The following is a 21568-nucleotide window of genomic DNA, read 5'->3' on the forward strand; positions in this document are numbered from 1 at the left end:
AAACACAATAACTTTCATCACACCAAGGTTTGATGGATCACGAGCCAACAATACTTAATTATATCATACAATGAACGAATCAATTTAATTAAAGCTTAAGTAATGATTATCACGAATAAGTATATATAATAACGGATTTAAATCCAGGTCAGATAGTGTTTAAAACACCCATTTTGTAGCTCACGCACGATTCAGCTTGTTATAATATACCTACTTAGTACTTACATAATACAATTCAAATTCAAATGCATTTATTTGCGAATGTAAGACGTTCAAAAGACATATTAATTAATCACAATAAAATAGAGTTGCATTCTCCGTATTGTGCAGCCAAAGAAAGGAATACTATCAGGCAATTTTAAAACAAATAAAACTACTTCAATTTCTAATTAGATAATTAACTAGGTAGCTGTCCCACGACACTTTGTTTGCCCTGAAAAGATTTATCTTCTTTTTCCATTTTTGCAGCATTTTTCATTGGTGATCCGCTGTTGTTGGTCAATTCGAAACAGTAATTCTTTCTATAAAGTAGTTAGGTAATTCTTTTTCGAAAATTATCTCATTACTAGCTGCGCTCCGCGGTTTGACTCGCGTGGCTCCACTTCTGTTGGTCTTAGCGTGATGATATATAGCTTATAGCCTTCCTCGATAAATATGCTATCCAACACCGAAACAATTTTTCAAATCAGACCAGCAGTTCTTGAGATTAGCGCGTTCAAACAAACAAACTCTTCAGCGTTCAGCTTTATACTATGAAGTATAGATAACGTCAAAGCTCGTCAGCAATAACATGTATTTACAAAAGCATATGTACAGCAAATTGTTACATTTAACATTTAAGCGTATCACAGCATCTCTATGGATGCCGACCGCAGATGTAATTATTACCAAAAGTAGTACGTCATTACGAAATTTGTGTTGAAATATTTTATTTTGCCATGGTTTATAGGGATTGTAATGTTCGTTTGTCTACACCATAGAATACATAATTTCTATATGGTCTATACGAAATAAGAAGTTTTGGGAATCATTCCCGAATCCCGATCATTATAGGTAGGTACTTATCTAAGATTATGGTAATTTTAATTATATGGTAAAGTTAATAATTTTCCGTCCACTTACCTTCTTGTATTACTTGTATCTGTGTACTAGCTGCACCCCGCGGTTTCACCCGCGTTCGACGTTGCTCCGCTCCTCTTGGTCTTAGCGTGATGCAGATATAAAGCCTATAGCCTTCCACGATAAATGGGATATCTTTTTCAAATCGAAAGAATTTTTCAAATTGGACCAGTAGTTCCTGAGATTAGCGCGTTCAAACAAACAAACTCTTCGGCTTTACAATATTAGTATAGATGTACCTATGTAGTATAAAAAAAGTATCCCGTCAAACCTTTGCCTGGCAGAGATATTCTATTCGATAGTCTTCTGAAAAAGGTAATAAAATATATTGTCATTAGAACCAAAGATTCGATGTCATTTCATATCAACCTACCAAGTACCAGCCAAACACTTGGCTGATCAAAACGGTTCCGAACTATGGGAAAAAATATCCCCAATAATTAAGTACTTACAACATTATGTACTTTTTTACAAATCACTACATAGTATAAAACAAAGTCGCTTTTTCTGTCCCTATGTCCCTTTGTAATTTGTATGCTTAAATCTTTAAAACTACGGAACGGATTTTGATGCGGTTTTTTTTAATACATAGAGTGATTCAATAGGAAGGTGTATAATTTATTTGGTTTGAGACAAAGCGGGCGAAGCCGCGGGCGGTAAGCTAGTTGGTTATAATTACTGAGGCAAAACTTCAATTGAGCAATTTTTAGGAAGTTCTTCAAGGGTATGTTAAAACCTTGATCCCATACCGTCCTTCCAAACGAGATCCAATTTAGATCAATACAAAGAAATAGCTATTATCTTTAAATAATGAGCTGGCTATACAATGGCGACGTCAAAACAACATCAAATACAATCAACAAGACGTGGATTACACAAATATTGTGATGTGGCCAAGTTATAGGAAGTAGCGATTTATTTTAGAGTATTATCAGTCCTACCTATGTTGAGTGTAAAAATTAAAGCAATATTTTATAGCGTAATTTCCCGCTATAAACGTTTTAAGAAACTGATTACGATAAAATAAATAAATTCTTAGATTTGTCTTATCACAATAAGTACATAAAACAAATCAAAATGTGCCAATGCTGAATGCTCTACTCAAAGTACCTATTTAAATTTAAGTCAAGTCTAGTATAATCTACTTCTAGTATATTAGTCTAAGTATAATATACATTAACAGCGTGTGTGCCGAGCATATGTGTCGGAAGTGAAACTTATTTGGCAAGAACCTTGAAATTTTACTCTCAACGCGCCGAAAGAAGTTTCACTGTTAAAATTTATATGGAAGAAACGCTTCCGCTTATCGCTCGACCCGCTTATGATTTGCGCTTCAGCTTATAACTTGTGCCACAAATAAAGATAGCACAATAAGCTTATAATTGCGGTGGCCTTGATCTACATATTGTGCTTTTTTGTATTATATAATTTTAGACACGATATTTATATAATAATTGAGGCAAAGTACAAATATGTAATTTGTAGGTATTTTATTCGTTTGAAGATGAAACCATTCATTTGTTACGCCATATAAATGTAGAACAAGAATGTAACTAATAAATTGCAATAAAATATTTACCATCTTAAGTTTTGAATTGTTTTTTTTTATTACGGTGTAGGTATGTTAATGTCGCAGCCAACTAACTATTTTATTATTTTTTATTTAGTACCATTGATTGTATAGCGCCGGCCGTTGAATAAAGGGGCTACCGGCTAGGCATAAATTAATAAATTTAACGGCGTACAAAGCTAGTTGCTATCACGTAGGTATATATTTCTACTTCTTATAGATATTTAATGAAGTTCTCTTATTATAATGCATTATAAATTAAATGATTACATGCCTGATAAATTAAATGATTACCAAAATATTCTCCCAAAAACTAAACTGTCTAAACATTCATAACTCTACATCACTAAAAAGTATTTCGTTACTGGTTTGTGGGTGTACTATCTGATAAAATCTAATTTGAGAACATCACCTATTAATTCATCTGTCAGCCTACGTGCGCCTCTAATTGAGTCTAGAAAGATCTAGATCTAGACAAGAGTCTAGATAGAACTATATGCTTTTTGATGTATGCTTTTCGAAATACTTTACTGATTTATAGCATGATTAATCTGTATATTATTAAGCAATCTTTATCTCTTCTCTATTTCGTCACAATGTTAGTATAGTTATCAATTATCATATTCCTTCGAATCGACTGGACCGATTCGCATGTAAATTTTGTCTACTGTGTAGATTGAGTGATTAGTGATAACTGATAAGAGAGGCAGATTACGTTTGCCGGGACAGCAAGTATAGTATAAAATCAAAGTTGTTTGTTGTTGTTTGTCAGTCTTTCTCTTTTTAAGCTTTCAAAACTATCTAATGGTTTTTGATGTGCTTTTTTATAGATTTAAAAGCGAATGTGATAAGCGGGCGAAGCCGCGGGCGGAAAACTAGTAAATTGGTAAATATAGCACACTAAAATAGTTAAATATAGATACCTATACGAAAAAGTGTATAGATATAACGCATGGTACCATTTCACAATATAAAGGATAGCAGGACACAAATACATAAGGAATCAAACTAAAACAATGAAACAACCTTACATAATGCTAGTGCCATCATTTCCCATACAAATCTGAGATTATCGCCTGGGAATGGCTCTGGGTATGCAAATTAGTTTTCCGCAAAATTCTAATTACTATGTGTAATTAGAGTAGGTCAAGCGTGTCCGTTGTACCAGAATTGGCAATGTAAATGGTTTACTTATAACTATTATAAAGGCGAAAGTTTGTATGGATGTATGGATGTATGGATGTTTGTTACTCTTTCACGTAAAAACTACTGAACCGATTACAATGAAATTTAGCACACATATAGAGGGTAACTTGGATTAACACATAGGATGAAATGATGAAATCCCACGGGAACGGGAACTATGCGGGTTTTCCTTTGAAAACGCGGGCGAAGACGCGGGCGAAAAGCTAGTAGTAGAACATTAGTAGAATAAAATTGTCGTATCGTATCGTACAACAATGGAACCTCTGCTTACGTAAGTGGTCCACTAAAGAATATCTTTATGCATCTAACGAAAATCTTGATCAGACTAACGTCAAGTTACAATCGAGAAAATAGGTAAACGGTCTGTGAAAATAATTTATGTTAAATTAAATATTACGATATTCACTTACTTTTGTTTACTTCAAATAACTACAAACATACCTACCTTTATAGAATACTAGCGGTTCGCCCCGGCTTCGCCCGTGGACGTGGTACATATTTCGCAATAAAAGTTAGCCTATGTTCTTTCTCAGGGTCTAAAGGTTATCTCTGCCAAATGTCATCAAAATCGGTCCAGTAGTTTAAATGCGTGAAAACCATACATACATACATACATACATACATACATACTTACAAACCTTTCCTCTTTATAATATTAGTATAGAAAAACAAAGTCGCTTTCTCTGTCCCTATGTCCCTTTGTATGCTTATCATTAAAACTACGCAACGGATTTTGATGCGGTTTTTTTTAATAGAGTGATTCAAGAGAAAAGTTTTAGTATATAATTTATTAGGTTTTAGACAAAGCGGGCGAAGCCGCGGGCGGTAAGCTAGTAATTGATCACTATCTACATCTAGCGACGTTTGATTGAACCAATAAATACCTATAGTTTGTATACGTAGTATCACAGACTAATAATAATATACTACGTATACAAGTAGTATATTATTATTAGTCTGTGCTATAGTATAATGATTTTGCGATAATTTCTGTGGATAATTTCATAACTTTACAAATGAAAATATATAATAATATACCTAGGATGTACCTAGGTAGGTACCTAATTTATTTTAAATTGAATATTCCAATAGTTAGCATGCGAATTAGAAAAAACGTAGATACCTAGGTAGGATGCTCTATTTAGGTAATAATATGAAATAGAAAACAATAAAATTTTGGGCATTGATATATAAAGGTTTTTTATATCAATGCTTCACAGTGTTTTACATAAATATTTTAAACGATAACGTAATTAAATAAATTGATATTTCTTATTTAAATTGGGCGCGCCATCTAGTGTCGAATAGCGATATTAAATACACGTGCCGGGCGGCTTCTTCAAAGAGACGCGGCATGTTATAAAGAAAGGTAGCTTCACTCATATTTCCCATATTTTAAACAAGTTTATTATATTTTTTTGGTGGTATTTATTGCGATTTATGCCCAATATTAGAAGATTTCTAACAAATCAATTATGCTTAGTTAAATAAGCTTTTGAAAATTTTATAAATCACAAAATTTAAGAAACATTCTTTCTGAAATAATTGTTAATTCATAAATAATGCTAAAATCAAATTAAATCGACGTTAATGTAGACTTTATCAATCAAAATATATGGAAAGATTTTTTTAAATTTCCTCCAGAATCGAACATGTAATAAATAAAAATTGTAACTACTGGTTCGTAGGGCAAATTCGCTCCTTTGATCATGCCGCTAGGTCGGCGAAATTTGAAGAAAAAAATATCATTTAATTTTTGATTTTCATAGGCGAAGGTTGTGCTGGTCTACTATCGAATAAATTGAAATGCATGTGAGTATTGCTTTAAATATATTTGAGTAATAATAATTATAGGTTTTTGTTTATCAATAAGGTAAATTAGTATTTATATGCAATATTCTTTACATAATTTCCATGCTTTATAAATTATAACTGTAATTTCATGTAAATTATCACCTATTCCTGTTGGAATAATATTTTGTATGTTAGGTAATGACTAGGTAGATGAAATAAAGACTAATTTTCCGTTTTATTAGTTTTCGCCCGAAAAAAACGTTTGTAATTTGATACCTACAACTCTTACTCTGAAAGGCAGGTATCTTTTTTTGTACCTACTGTTACCTTTTTGAACCAGTATTTGTTTTAATCGATTCTTCTTCCTAATATTTTATCTAAAAATCGTTCTCTGCAGACAAGTCCTATAAAAATCTTTTTTTTATCCGTAAAGCACACAACCATGTAGAGTGCCAATTAATGATATATGTAATTATTATTTTAAATTTCCCGCATTAAAATCAATTTGTTAAAATATTTATTCATCGTATTATACAAAAAGACCAAAACGACGTTCTTATTTAAATTATCGAACTATTCATTTAATCTTGTATTTTGGCATGTACTTGTTATAATTATTTATGCGAAAAAAATAAATTATTCTTTTTATTTAGTACTTGTTATGACACAAACACGACGATTGACGAAAGCTCGTAAAACTTTTCGAGTTGAGGACCGGGGGGCGGGGACGTAAATACGCCATTTTTTGTAAATAATAGTAAAAATCTCGTAATTTTAAAAATGTTATTGTAATATTTCAGGTCGACATGTTCCCGACTAAAAACATACTGTTTGATTACGAGGCTGATCAGAGGTTCTGGCCTAAATTGGAGAGAAGTGGTAAGATATTATTTCTTATAACTTGACTAAATTATTCCTAAGAACTTACCATAATAATATTTCCTATAAATGACTCCCAATATTATGTTAATTAAACATTGAAGTATATTATCATGCTTACTTATTTTTATATGTACAAATAGTATACTTACAGTTAATCAATTAATGTAGGTATCACTGTTCACATCTTGTATCCCTGAGATCCAATATATTATTGAGCTTCTGATAATAATTTTATTAATTATACAGTGATATGAAAAATTACTATACAAATATTACAAACAATGCACAATACCTTTTACTTAAATATAGGAGACAAATTATGTATTTTTACCACAAGCTCATCAAATTTTTAATATTACATAATATCTACATTTTCTAATTAATACCTATTACATGTAGATACACCAGGTAACTGAAATTATAAACTTAGCATTTAGCAACCCCTAGCATTTAAAAATGGAATAAAAGTATTCCATTTTTAAATGAAAATATTTAAAAATTGCTAGCTATATAAAATGAGGCACAGAAAAATGTCCTAATTTTAATTCTATGCCCACAACAAAAATAAAGGAGAATTAAATATTATTGTTTAGTTATTATACCTATATACTTAACACAATTAATATAATAAATTGTAATAGGGAGTAGAGTTAAGATAAATAGTTTAACACTTAAAAATAAGTCATAGAAAGAGCTCCCATTTAAACTTACAGTTCTATATGAAAACCTAGCTTTCCGTGGATTTTCCAGGATAAAACCTATTCCATGTGTTAATCCAAGTTACACTCTATATTTGTGCTAAATTTCATTGTAATCGGTTCAGTAGTATTTGCGTGAAAGAGTAACAAACATACACATCCATCCTCACAAACTCGCATTTATAATATTAGTAGGATAATTGGAATAGAAAGGAGTACAGTAAATAGAAATAGTCTAACCCTAACTTATAGAAATAATGCCCATTCAAACCTGCAGTTCTAAATTACCAACTAGCTTTCCGCCCGCGGCTTCGCCCGCTTTGTCTAAAACCTAATAAATTATATACTAAAACCTTCCTCTTGAATCACTCTATCTATTACAAAAAACTGCATCAAAATCCGTTGCGTAGTTTTAAAGATTTAAGCATACATAGGGAAATAGGGACAGAAAAAGCGACTTTGTTTTATACTATGTAGTGATATGTACTATATTTCTGTTTCCAGCGGCAGAAGCCATGCAGTTCCACGCGTCTCCACTCCAACCAACACCACTCAGGTTATCAAGCTCAACCGACTCTAATTCACCGGAGTCTTACGAAAACTCTTGCGTTTCCTCCGAATACAGCTTCAGAATGTACGAACCGCGAAGAATGTCGATAAGCTCATATGAATACAATCCTCTTGACAATCAATCGCCAAAATCAATATTCGACACGCCTATTGTCCGTCAACGGCCCATACTTGGCAGAAAGATCTTACCAGAACGGCAGAATACTTCAAATGAAGATCAAATGTGGCAGATACCAGAACGGCAGTATACTTCAAATGAAGATCAAATGTGGCAGATACCAGAACGGCAGTATACTTCAAATGAAGATCAAATGTGGCAGATACCGGAACCCAGCAGGAATTATGAGTTATTCCCAATTGAAAAGACCTTTGATCTCACACCACCGCGAAATCCTACACCATTAAGTAACATTCTAAATTCACCTCAACCTATTAGAAATACACCGAAAGCTTCGCCGATAATAAATCCAATCAACTTTGATAGACCAGCATCATCTATAGGTGTAGGCGAGACGAAAATATGTTCATTTTGTAAGAAGAATGGTGAGCGACCAAAGGTATACATGACTCATTGTGTTAAAGAAAAGGTTGGGAATAAATTTATTGTAACCTGCCCCGTGTTGAGATCACATGTATGTTCACAGTGTGGAGAGAGTGGGGATAAAGCTCATACAATGTAAGTTTCTCTATTTATAACTGATTTAACCCATTGACCACCGAGCGGCCCGATCGGGCCGAGACACAATAGATTTTCTATTGTGTCTGTGATCCGAGGACTGATGGATTAAATTTAAATTGGTAATTAATTAATTGGTAATTACCAAGCACAAAAAAAAATAACTATAGTAATCTCTGGATTATTCTTGTATTTGTATGAAAAATTTAAAAGTTTGATTTCTATTACTCATATAGTTTCATTTATTTATTTATTTATTTAACAATTTAATATACCACACCAAGTAATATTTACAATTATACAAAGAGGATTAATATGGTAGGTACATTAGGCGGCCTTATCGCTTACTAGCGATCTCTTCCAGGCTGCCCAAGGTAAGAGATAAAGAAGAAACGTACATGTTACGCGGGTTTCATAGTACATTGCCTAGTCATAGTACAAGTCATACCATACCTTCTTAATTTTATTGAAGTTTGTGGTGTTTATTATAAGTTTATGGGGCATTTCACGCGAAGCGGACACAAATTTCAGGGTCAACCGAGGATATATGTATACAGATGTAACATATGTACTAAAATATTACCGAAATCTGAAACCGGGCTCTGAAATCTGTGTCCGCTTCGCGTGAAATGCCCCTAATACTAAATTATTGTTTAGGAATATGAAACATAACAATCAATATAATTTAACTATTATTATAAATCATACGTTTATTTCTAATATCAACCATTTTCATTATTATAAAATATAAATCACATATTTATTTCTAATATCGACAATCTTTTTCAGTACTTACTGTCCTGTTCTACGCAACTGTAACAATGGGAAGCCGCTACAGTCGACAACCATCACTTTGAAGAATACACGCGTTCTTAGTAATGGTAGGAGACGCTATTAAACTAATATGGTACATTAGGGTAATTCCGGATGACAGGGTAAATACAATAATTTTAAATTAATATGTAAGTAGTGATATATTAAACAAATATGAATGCTATTATTAACAAATCCGTTCATTTTCATGCTATACCGTCACAATACTCACAATAAAACGATGCTATGAAGTGGTATTCACAATTTTCCGAAATTTCCCCTCATCCGGAATTCCTTGAATGCACTAAGTATATTATAATATAATTAAGCTCTGATGTTTACGAATTATTAACTATAATCATTTCCTAATATTTTAATTTTTGAAGTTTTGACTGAATATTAGACTGTGTTATATGAGAATTTTATGATATTACATGTTAAATTTTAAATATTGTTGTTGGATTTTAAACTTACCATGTAATTTTAAACATTAACAAAGTACAGGATCAAACCTGAGTTATAAGCTTCTTTTCATATATTTGACATATAATTTTGTAAATCCAAATCACCTTTTTAAACACGCCCAAATTTATTGACTGAAAAAATAAGAACGACTATATTATACAATTTACGTTATTTTTTTAACATGGACCAGGTACTGCTAATGAAAATGATAACTGTACATTTAAAATTAGTTCTACCCTCATATTTCTAATTTTTTATGACGTCATAATGTAAATAATTAGTGTGTGATTACTTTTTCACTATGAATGACAAATTACATTTTAATCAATCACATTTTGACTAATTTAAATAAAGACAAAAGAAAACCAATATTTATCAAAAATCTGTGTCAAAAATTCATATTTCTTGATAACCATTTTTATTTTATTTTTCTTAATTTTAATTTTTAACTTTGACTACATTTAAAATAATCATGATTATTTATAAAAGTAATAATTAATATACGTATTTATGTGTGAAAAATATCAGAAAAGCATACAAATTTCTTTTGCTGATCATGCGACTATCTTGTACAATATCTAGTTTATAATTTTTACGATTTTGCTTGAACAAATTTATTTTTTTAATAAAAATATATACACGCTCTATTCTATTATGTATGATGACTAATTTATATTAAGATAATCGAAAATCCACATTTTAATACCTACTTTGACAAATTTTAATTAAACTACAGATTAATATCTATCATTGACTAAAATAATTAAAATGATCATTGCTTGCGTATTTTGTTATAATATAGAACAAAATATTTTCACCAACAAAATTATTCTGTTAGGACTTAGGGTGCTTTTTCACCAGAGATGTACGGGGATGTGTAGCAAGGGAAGTGTTTGTAAGGCGCGGGACAGACACAAGCGGCGCGGCGCGCATCGGGTGCAAAATTTTATATTAAAATCAGCATCGTCACGTAATTGACGCATTTTTATGTGAATGTATACAAGCGGCGCGGCGCGCCTCGGGCGTACTGACGGCGCAACCGTGTCGTGCCGTCTCGACGCCTTTCCAAAGTTCTTTCTACAAAATGTATAAGAAGGACGTGGTGCAAAACATATTCAAGAGGTGCGCTTATGGCACGCCCGCGCCCGCGCCGCTTGTGTTTGACCCGCGCCTAAAGCACCAATCATATCGCTTCATTTAGTGAAGCGTTTTACTTTATTGTTTGATACTTTTGTTTATTTACAAACACATTTCTCGCTAACTTCTCTGGTGGAATAGCCAAGTCTATACAGAACCTTTGACTATAAAACAAAGAAAATTGTAACTATTTATTTATAAAAAAAATACTGTATTTTGACTTTCTTTATATCAATATCATATCATGTGACCTATTCTTTGATAGCTTTTTTTACTAGTTGGGGAAAATATTTTTCATTTTAGTCTCTTTCATTTCTATCATTCTATTAAGCTATTGCATAGCTTCTATCCGAATCGAGAAATTCCGTAACGAAAAAACCTCACGCTCCCCACTCCGACGGGCACGGAGGTGTGGCTTGAAGGCATAGCATGCAATAGCTTTACCGCGGCAGTCCCCGAGTGCCACACGTCTTTTTTATATTTATAATTTATACATGATACATTTTGGAAACATTTTTATTATATTATGTATATACATATTATTTTGCATGTGACTAAAAGAAAATTATGAGAATTAGGATTTAGGATATATTGACGAAAATGAATATCTTTCTTTTTGTGTGACTGTCTCAATTTAATTCAGTATTATTAAAGTTAAGTAACTTTTGAAGTTTTGAACATGACTAGTACGTAAGTTTTAATTTTTCTTAATTATTCCTAAGTTACGATAGGTACTTTTTTATTAATTGCATTGATCTCAAACATATTTATTATAAAATTGTTTTAAAATAGAAAATATATTATGACTAGGTATTTGATAGTAACTTCTTTATCTACTATTATTTAACGCTATTGTTAGAAAACATAATTTCGGGTAAACGGGACTAGGAACTGTGTTTTTTATTACGTTTAAAAATAAAAAAGTTTTAAATAAATCTTTTTTAAAAGGTTGTTAACAGCTGTAAGTAACAAAATTATTAAAAAAAAATATGTGAGCTATTTTTTTTAAACTCAAATTTGTATAGTACATAATATATAAAAAAAAATGTTGTGTGGTTTTATGAAACCACGGTAAAAGTGAAACTGTTCGAATGGTTCCGAACACTGCTTTGTGTAGCGCATGTCGCGTGTCGGTCGGCTGCCGAGTAGGTATACCTCAGAGGAATAATAGGTTTATTCCTCTGAGAGGTATACCTACTCGGCAGCCGCGATACACGCGACATGCGCTACACAGACCAAAAATTTTGAGACGATGTAATAAAAGTTTCACTTTAAAAATATTGAATTATGCCGTGCTAAATTGTGTCAACTAAATAACGGAATGCTGATGAATTTTTGGGTGATTATAGTTTTTAAGATGAATTACTAATTAGATTTTATGTAAATTAAGTTTTAATTATAGTATATAAGGTTGATTGAAAAAAAAAATTTTGTTATGTTTTGAAAATTAATGATTTTTGTTTGTTTTCTTTGATAGATACTGTTTTGTTTCATTATGTAAGTAATTAAGATTTCAATATTTAACTTTTTTAACTCAAAAATACTTATTGCTACTGTAATTAAAGGTATTTCTTCATTCAAATATTTTATAAGTAATGTTTTCTTTATTCTCGAGAATACTGTATGCAGTATGATTGTATTTGGGTTGTCATATGATTTAAACTTTGTAAAATTATATCGTACATTTCACTAATAATTTAGTAATAAGTAATAACCTACTAACTAGGCAGAATTGTAACTGAAAAAAATTTGAAATTTTTTTCTAATGATACGAATTATTCAGTGTCTAAATTATTTGTATTCATGTTTTTCCATATAAATTTTAAGGTACGTCACGTACATATTGTTTTTTTATAAAAATATATTTTTAACGAATTACAATCAGCTTTTATTTTCCTTCTCCTTTTCAATACACCTTTATTTTTACATAAACACCCTATTGCTACACAACTAATTATTATGGGTATGGGCGTAGTACTATTATATTATATCCTGTGGTATGGGTAGGTACATATATCATAATAAAAGACTTTAGATGATAGATTAATGTTTTCCTTCACTTACCACTACTTAATAATTTTAATTAACACTTTTTTCTTGTTAGATATATACGCAGAACATAATTTGAAATGGTTTTTTATTGAGATTAGGTAATGAAAGTAGCTTGTACCCTAGTCGATTCTTTAAAATGATGAAAAGCGAGGGAAATTCGTATTTGGAAATTTGAATTTTTTTTTTTATTCAGATCATAAATTCAATGGCCAGTGCTATATGCATATATAGGAACCTACCGTGTCCCTTCGTCCAGCATACTCACCACAACTCACCATGGAATCCTGATATTTCATGAATGTCAAAAAACTGTTCTGAAATAGTGCTAAATAGTGCCCAAAGGAAAAAAATAGTGCTCTTGTACTTGCGAAGTTATAGCCATAGTTCGATGAGTATGCTGGACGAAGGTTTCGCCCAGCATACTCACCTCCGTCTGGAGAATCTGTATACGCTTCAAACATAATTCATACTTCAAAAAATGGTTCCCAAATAGTGCCAAACGGTGCCCAAAAAGAAAAAACAGTGCTCGAATAACTTCGGAGTTATAGGCTTCGTTCAGTGAGTATGCTGGTGTGTGACAGTAAACACATGTTTGATCAGCTGTTTAATTTAAAATATTATTTTCGTTTTCATCTTAATATTTTTTAAAAAGTTAATATGCTATAAATACCTTGGCCATTGGTTATTGTATCCTATAATTATTTCACTTAAACTTGGTAGCTATTAAAATCAGTGTCACAACAACATAACCTCACTTATCACTATCTTGCACTATTCCTTTGAATCATGGAATCTATTGCACAGTCCATGCAGCAAATGGTTGAAACATTCAATCACAGAATGGATGACTTCCAAAAGGATCTCCAAGCTATATCTGCAGCACCAATGGGTAGTCCCTCGTCGAAATTGGCTTCAGACTTTACTGTATTCCGAACCTTTGTGCTGACTTCATTACAATGCCTTCAGTCCGAAGTTGTTCTCCTTAATAAGCTTGTTGATCAACAAGAGATGCAAACCAGGAAGAAGATACTATTAATTCATGGAGTGAAGGAGGATAAAAATGAAAAAGTGGACTCTACTGTAGCTGGTATCTTAACCGAGCATCTGAATATTCCCGATGCTTCAATAACATCTTTCAGCCGCTGCCATCGCATGGGACGAAGCAACAATGATAGACCCCGTCCCATAGTAGTCAAGTTTAAAGACATATCGCTTAAGCACAAGATCTGGTCTGCCAAGAAAGATTTGAAGGGATCTGGCATCACATTGTCTGAGTTTTTGACAAAGCCAAGGCACGATGTTTTCATGGCTGCTCGAAAGCGATTTGGTGTTGAGCGCTGTTGGACCAGGGATGGCAACATCTTTCTGATCGGGCCGGATGGGAATCGGCACCAAATTAATGCACTTGCAGACTTGGATGATGTTCCTGTCAGTGATTCTGCCTCAAACCGGCCTGTTCACAAAGCTCCAACTGCATCATCTGGATTCCAGCCAAAAGATAAATTGCCTCCAAGATCCAAAAGAGTAATCAAGAAATAGATCTTCAATACGTCAATATGGTGATATTGTTCTTTACTCTTCTTTTTTCTTGTCTGTATTTTGATATGCTTTTTTATTTCCTTCCTGATTATGGCTTTGGTATTATCATTTATAACTTCTATTGCTTCTCTCTATGCCACTAGACTTGTATGTTTTATGTTTTTATCTTTATTTGCCAAAATTGCTATTTCAAATCTCTGTTTGTGTGTGATATGCTCCTTCTTTTACAGTTAACTTCTATTTTTTTTTTTTGCGTTGGTAGTTAGAAAATGCTAGTTTATGTTAATAATATGTAAAGAAATAGTTCTAATTGGCACACTATATTTTGTAAACAATTATGACACTTACGTCAAATACCACAAGTCAAATGTCACCGTCACAAGTTTTTTTTATCATAGATACGTGCATTTTTGAATATTAGTTGATTAGCTGTAAGCAGTGTTTTTTAATTTATTATTATTGTTGTTTTTCTTTTTTAATAGTTATGTAATGTTATTACTTATTACCATACTATCTTATGTTAAAGGTAACTGATGGGTAAAGGATAAACTGATAGATTGTTTTTAGGTATAATTGCTTATATATCACATATATTTGTATTTATTATTTTGATTATTTTTATAGGTATTGTTATTTATTATTATTTATTACAATTTATTTATCAACTTTTATTTTTATGTCTGACTCTAATAATGATAGTTTTGTCTCAGCGTTATCGTCCGATTCAAGCAGCAGTACGAATGATAGCTTCCAAAGTGTATCGCACCCATCTCTACAATCTTTACTCATAAACAACTTCACCGATTTTTCTAAAAATTTCAATGTCGTTCATATAAACGCACAAAGTATCCCAGCGCATTATCCAGATCTTTTACTATCCTTTGAATCCAATCCCAATATCCATGCAATACTGATATCCGAATCCTGGTTAAAGCCCACACTCCCATCTTCCTGCTACTCCATACCCGGCTTTCGACTAATACGCAACGACCGTATTGGAAGAACGGGTGGTGGTGTAGCAATCTACCTGCGTTCCCATATTCCTTTCTCAATTATTAGTTCTTCCTGTCAACCCCCTCCTCCTGATGCTCCTGAGCATCTCCTTGTCGAGATATCCCTTTCTCACACCAAAATGCTCTTAGGAGTATTTTATAGTCCTTCGATGCATGTGGACTATTTTGCGTCATTTGATCAATTGCTGGAGAATTTTGTACCATCCTATGACCACATAATACTTATGGGTGATTTTAATACTTGCCTGGTTAAAGATGATTCGCGTGCTAAAAGGTTTGTCTCAATTGTCGATTCTTTTAATCTCCACATACTGCCTCTAGATCCTACTCATTACTTCCCAAACAGTTCTCCCTCCCTATTAGACTTAATCCTTGTTTCAAATCCTACCCTTGTCTGTAAACATGGTCAATATCCCGCGGAAGCTTTCTCCTACCATGATCTCCTCTTCCTATCCTATAAACTGCGTGCTCCTAAAGTAAAACCTCAAATCCTCTTGCAGAGAAATTTTGCTGGAATGGATCTTGATAGACTGAATCAGGATGCGTGCAAGATTGACTGGAGTCTTGTGTACGATGCAAGTGACGTAAATGAAATGGTAAATGTGTTTAATTCTTTACTGGTAAATTTATATGACCACCATGCACCTGTCAAACGGGTAAAAGTTAAACACTTACCAGCTCCATGGCTAACTGACGACATTAAATCGATAATAAATTCTAAAAATAGGGCTAAAGCAAAATTAAGATCAAACAACTCTCCTGCTAACCGGGACAAATACAATAAGATTAGGAATCACTGCAATACACTATGTAGAGATGCTCAGCGGCGCCATATCTATAATTCAGTCGAGGACGGCGACACGGCCAAGGTTTGGAAATTTCTAAAATCCTTAGGAGTTGGTAAACAACAGCAGCCTTCTCTTCCAAATAACATCAATATCGATCAGATGAACCAACATTTCACAAAAAATCTTGTTAACTTCGATTCAAATCATAAATCACAAACTTTAAATAATCTTTCTTCTTATCAAACTCCTAATTATCAACCGTTCCATTTCAGGCAATTCTCCGATTGTGATGTTAAGAAGAGCATTTCATCGATTTCTTCTAAAGCCGTTGGTGGTGATTGTATTAGCCGCAGTATGATCCTTCCTATTATTGATATCCTTACACCTGTAATAACTTTCATATTTAACTCTTCCATCTCCTCTGGCATATTTCCGGATGCCTGGAAAAATGCAGACGTTCTACCCTTACCTAAAAAAATCCATCCTGCATCCTTTTCCGATTATCGTCCAATCTCCATCCTCCCTTTCTTATCCAAAGCACTGGAACGTTTAGTCCACGAACAGTTAACCCGTTTCCTCAACAAAAACTCCATCTTAAATCCTTGTCAATCTGGCTTCCGTCCTGGGCATAGTACGGCTACTGCACTCACTAAGATCACTGACGATATTCGAGCGGGAATCGATGACAAGCAGCTCACTATTCTTACCTTACTGGATTTCAGTAACGCGTTCAACACTGTAGACTTTGATATCCTAGTGAGCTTGCTTCGCTCCATTAACATATCTCCAACGGTGATTGCGTGGTTTCAAAGTTACTTGCTGGGGCGTCAGCAACGAATCAAAGTTGATAGTACTTTCTCAACTTGGTCAAGCATCACTGCTGGCGTTCCACAAGGTGGCGTCCTTTCTCCTCTCCTCTTTTCCATATTTATTAATAATATCACTGTTTCCCTTACTTCGCTCTCACATATGTATGCAGATGATCTCCAAATCTATACTCGTTCAACTCTCGAAGATTTACCATCTGCTATTCGATTGATGAATAAGGATCTTGCCTCGATAGTAGCTTGGAGTAGATCATACGGTTTGGGAGTCAATCCATCAAAGACTCAATCTATTATCATCGGGAGTCCCAGTTTCATTTCGAGGATTGACTGGTCAATTCTTCCTCCTATTACTGTAGATAACACAATTATACCGGTAAGTGATTCGGTTAAAAATCTTGGTGTTATGTTTGATCGCACTTTATCTTGGCACAAACAAATTAACGAACTCAGTAAGAAGGTATTTGCTGCATCACATTCGTTAAGACGTATTCGGAATTTCTTACCCATTCCAACAAAAATTTCTCTTGCACAGTCCCTCCTCCTTCCCATCCTCGATTATTCCGACATTTGCTATACTGACCTTACTGAATTGCAATTGGACAAACTTGAACGGCTGCAAAATGTTTGTATAAGATTCGTATTTGGCCTCCGCAAGTATGATCACGTCACAGAATACCGTATGAGGCTCAAATGGTTACCCATACGTCTACGTCGCAACATGCATGTACTTACATCTTTGTACAAAATCCTTTTCTATCCTCAAGCCCCTGTCTACCTTAAAGAAAAATTTGAATTTCGTTCGAATGTTGATTTAAATCTGCGCTGCACTGGCAATTTGCTATTGAAAATTCCTCCCCATAAATCAAAATTTTACCACAAATCCTTCCATATACAGTCGATACTTCTTTGGAACGCTCTGCCAATTGAAATCAGACGTGCGAAATCGCTGAACATATTTAAAAATTTAGTTTTCAACCATTTCTTCTCCCAAATAAATTGTTAGTATCCTTATATTTTATTTAATAATTGTATTGTATAGGTATATTTATATTATGTATTGTATGTATTGTATGTATTGTATATTATGTGTACGTATATATTAATATGTATATAATGTATAAGTAGGTATTCTTAAATTATCTTTATTACATATTATTATGTATTTATAATATAAGTAGTTGTATGGTTTAAATATACTGTAATTCATTTTCATTGCTGCACCACCTATTGTTTTCACCTCTTTCTTATAATTAAAAATCCTACCCATAGGTTGCCTGGTAGAAATCGCTTAGTAGCGATAAGGCCGCCTTTTTAGCTTTATAATCATATTGTCTGTTTCTTTTTTTTTTTTTTTTACGTGTATTTACATGGTGCTGAATAAAGTGTATTTATTTATTTATTATTATTATTTATTTATGCTGGGCGTAGGTTCTACGCCCAGCATACTCACCTCAGTGCGTGAATATCGAACGAGCTATAGGAACAATTTACGTCTCAAAAAATTGTGCTTGAAATAGTGCCCAATATCAGTCCAATTTTTGCTTGACTTTTGACCTAGAAAACCATTAAATTTGATTGTAAACTTCTACATACATTACATTGAGTACAGTCGAATACAATATTATTAACTTTCTTTCTAACAATTTTTGTCTTGTGTAAATTATTTGTTTTGTTATATTGTCTATGTAAGGGAGTATTTACTTTAGAATCGCAATATTATTAATTACACATTATTTTAATAATACTTTATAATAATATGATTAAGCCTTCGCGCGTCGCATGGGACCCCGGTAGCTAGGAACAATGATTTTATATATTTGTCTAGATCACGGCGCTTGAAGGATTAAGATATCAAATGAAGTAAATCATGCATGAAAAATAAAGTTGCTGTTATTAATGCTTACATTACAACTGACAAAATTATTCAAAATAATCATTTTCCGGATCAAGGACGGTACCACAACGTTTACGGAATTGACCTGTATTCCTCATGTGATAAAGTTCAATATAGTGTGGCAGTAATGGATGCACGTACGGTCAATAGGTATGGGGCTTACGACGCGCGGCGCCCGCGACGCTAAACATTTTTTTATATGTATATTATATACAATATTAAAACTACAATTTTTTCTATTTACATTGATTATATTATGAATGTTAACAAAAGCTGTGAACTAGTTAACTAGAATTCTGATTACTTTGGCCCTTTAAATAGTAATAAATAACGTAAGTAATTAAAAATGTTTTTTATTGCTAAACCTTTCATTGATGAAACTATTGGAAAGAGTTTTAAAAATTTGTATAACTATGTCACAGTACTAGTTTTGACTGGTTATAAGTTTTGCCTGCAACATATATACAAAAAGAAACTGTATAATTTCCGTTTTACAATTTTTCAAGATATTAATTTTATTGGCTGCAAATGACTGTTTTTATTCAGACAAACACACAATGCAATGAAGTAATAGACTTCATTTACGCTTAAAGTTTCATTCATTTATTATTATTTATAAAATATATAATAATGCATTTAATCGAAAGTTTTTGACATGTGAGAAAATACCATAATTATTTCCAATAACATGAAGTCTACAATTAGAAAGTTTAATATTTTTGTCCAAAAACATGTGTCGACGACTGTACCCCATTTTACGTTAGTATGTAGAAGTTTACATTAAAATTTAATGGTTTTCTAAGTCAAAAGTCAAGCAAAAATTGGACTGATATTGGGCACTATTTCAAGTACAATTTTTTGAGACGTAAATTATACCTATAGCTCGTTCGATATTCGCGCACTGAGGTGAGTATGCTGGGCGTAGAACCTACGCCCAGCATACTCACTGAACGAAGCCTATAACTCCGAAGTTATTCGAGCACTGTTTTTTCTTTTTGGGCACCGTTTGGCACTATTTGGGAACTATTTTTTGAAGTATGAATTATGTTTGAAGCGTATACAGATTCTCCGGACGGAGGTGAGTATGCTGGGCGAAACCTTCGTCCAGCATACTCATCGAACTATGGCTATAACTTCGCAAGTACAAGAGCACTATTTTTTTCCTTTGGGCACTATTTAGCACTATTTCAGAACAGTTTTTTGACATTCATGAAATATCAGGATTCCATGGTGAGTTGTGGTGAGTATGCTGGACGAAGGGACACGAACCTACCTACTCTTCTAGCTTTTTTTTATAGAACAATACTAGGAAATAATATTGTAATACTGTGACAATACCTAGGTACCTGTTATTAAATAGAAATAAAGCTGCTCTCTGTACCATGGACTAATAGAAAGATTCTATTAGTCCATGCTCTGTACATAACATAACCTGCCATAGGTATAAATCGCTGATCAGGTAAACCTTCAAAAACCGCATACCTATTAGCTATCTACCTTTATATAGGTACCATAGATGGTACCTATGTACCTAGCTACATACCTAAGTAATTTATATTTTTCCGAATTTCTAAATTTATTTTTTTTAAGCTCATCGTAAAAATCAAAATACATAAGGTTAGTAGTTTTTTTTAACAGAACGACTTCTACCTATTGCTTTTGTTTGTAGAAGCAATTAAGTACCTAATTATTTACTTAATACTTTTTGATTCATGGGAACCTAGGTACCTACTACTACCTACCTATTCTATCAATTATGGAAAATCAAAAGCATTTGAGACTGACTTTGAAGATGAATTTTATACAACATATTCACGATATTTGCCAAAATAAAACGTATTCAAATAATTCAATAGTAAAATCTTTGTACGTAACTGAAATTGTGCTCTATTTTTAGTTTGGCTTCATGGCCGAAATAGTTTCAGAAATAACATAAGTTTCTTTTGTACAGTGAAATCTGCACGTGTAACATGCTTAATACGCATATATAAATGTGTACTTGTATGATTCAGTATTGTGTGTGATTGTGTTTAGTTATTAAAATAATAAAACAAAATGCCAGCCTACGACTGGTTTGTTGACACGGAAAATTTGCCCGTGATGCGAATTGTTACCCCGCGAAATGTTGATATGTGCGGGTTGTATGGAATGTAAGTATTCTTGAATTTAATGTTCATGTTACCTATTTCATTAAAATAATGCTTTGCTCATATAAAATTAAATATTTAAAATTTTTCTTCTAATTTTCGTAATTCGTATCACCTCGTTTGCATTTACAATCCCTTGTTCTTCTGCTAGTCAGTTTAACAAACGGTTGTTCGATTATGGGATAAGTTTCTTTTTTTTAAATAAAAAACTATATTATGAGCGTAGATGAATATTAAATGAATATAATCTAAAAAGTCTCTGTTTATAAAGTTACAAACAATCAAACAACCACAACATATGGCTCGCATTTACAAGTACCGTTTCGTATTACGAATCAACGCCACTGTCAGTTATTCGTTTGACAGTTGAAATATTTT

The 21568-nt window shown here is 32.7% G+C and overlaps 1 protein-coding gene across 1 annotated transcript in view; it reads right to left on the reverse strand.

Annotated features, from left to right (window-relative positions):
- The window catches only part of LOC149896735 (uncharacterized), a 31106-nt gene extending 21694 nt beyond the window's left edge, over positions 1 to 9412 (reverse strand). Inside the window, exon 1 of the mRNA XM_090117168.1 lies at positions 9312 to 9412. Coding sequence (XP_089973294.1) covers positions 9312 to 9364 — 53 coding nt within the window. The 5' untranslated portion in view covers positions 9365 to 9412. The remainder of the gene's footprint in view (positions 1 to 9311) is intronic.
- Positions 9413 to 21568: the final 12156 nt, after the last annotated feature.

The sequence above is a fragment of the Colias eurytheme genome, chromosome 27 (assembly GCF_061535395.1).
Source record: "Colias eurytheme isolate Ceu_HAF_F1 chromosome 27, ilColEury1 Martin Lab GWU primary, whole genome shotgun sequence".
NCBI lineage: Eukaryota > Metazoa > Arthropoda > Insecta > Lepidoptera > Pieridae > Colias > Colias eurytheme.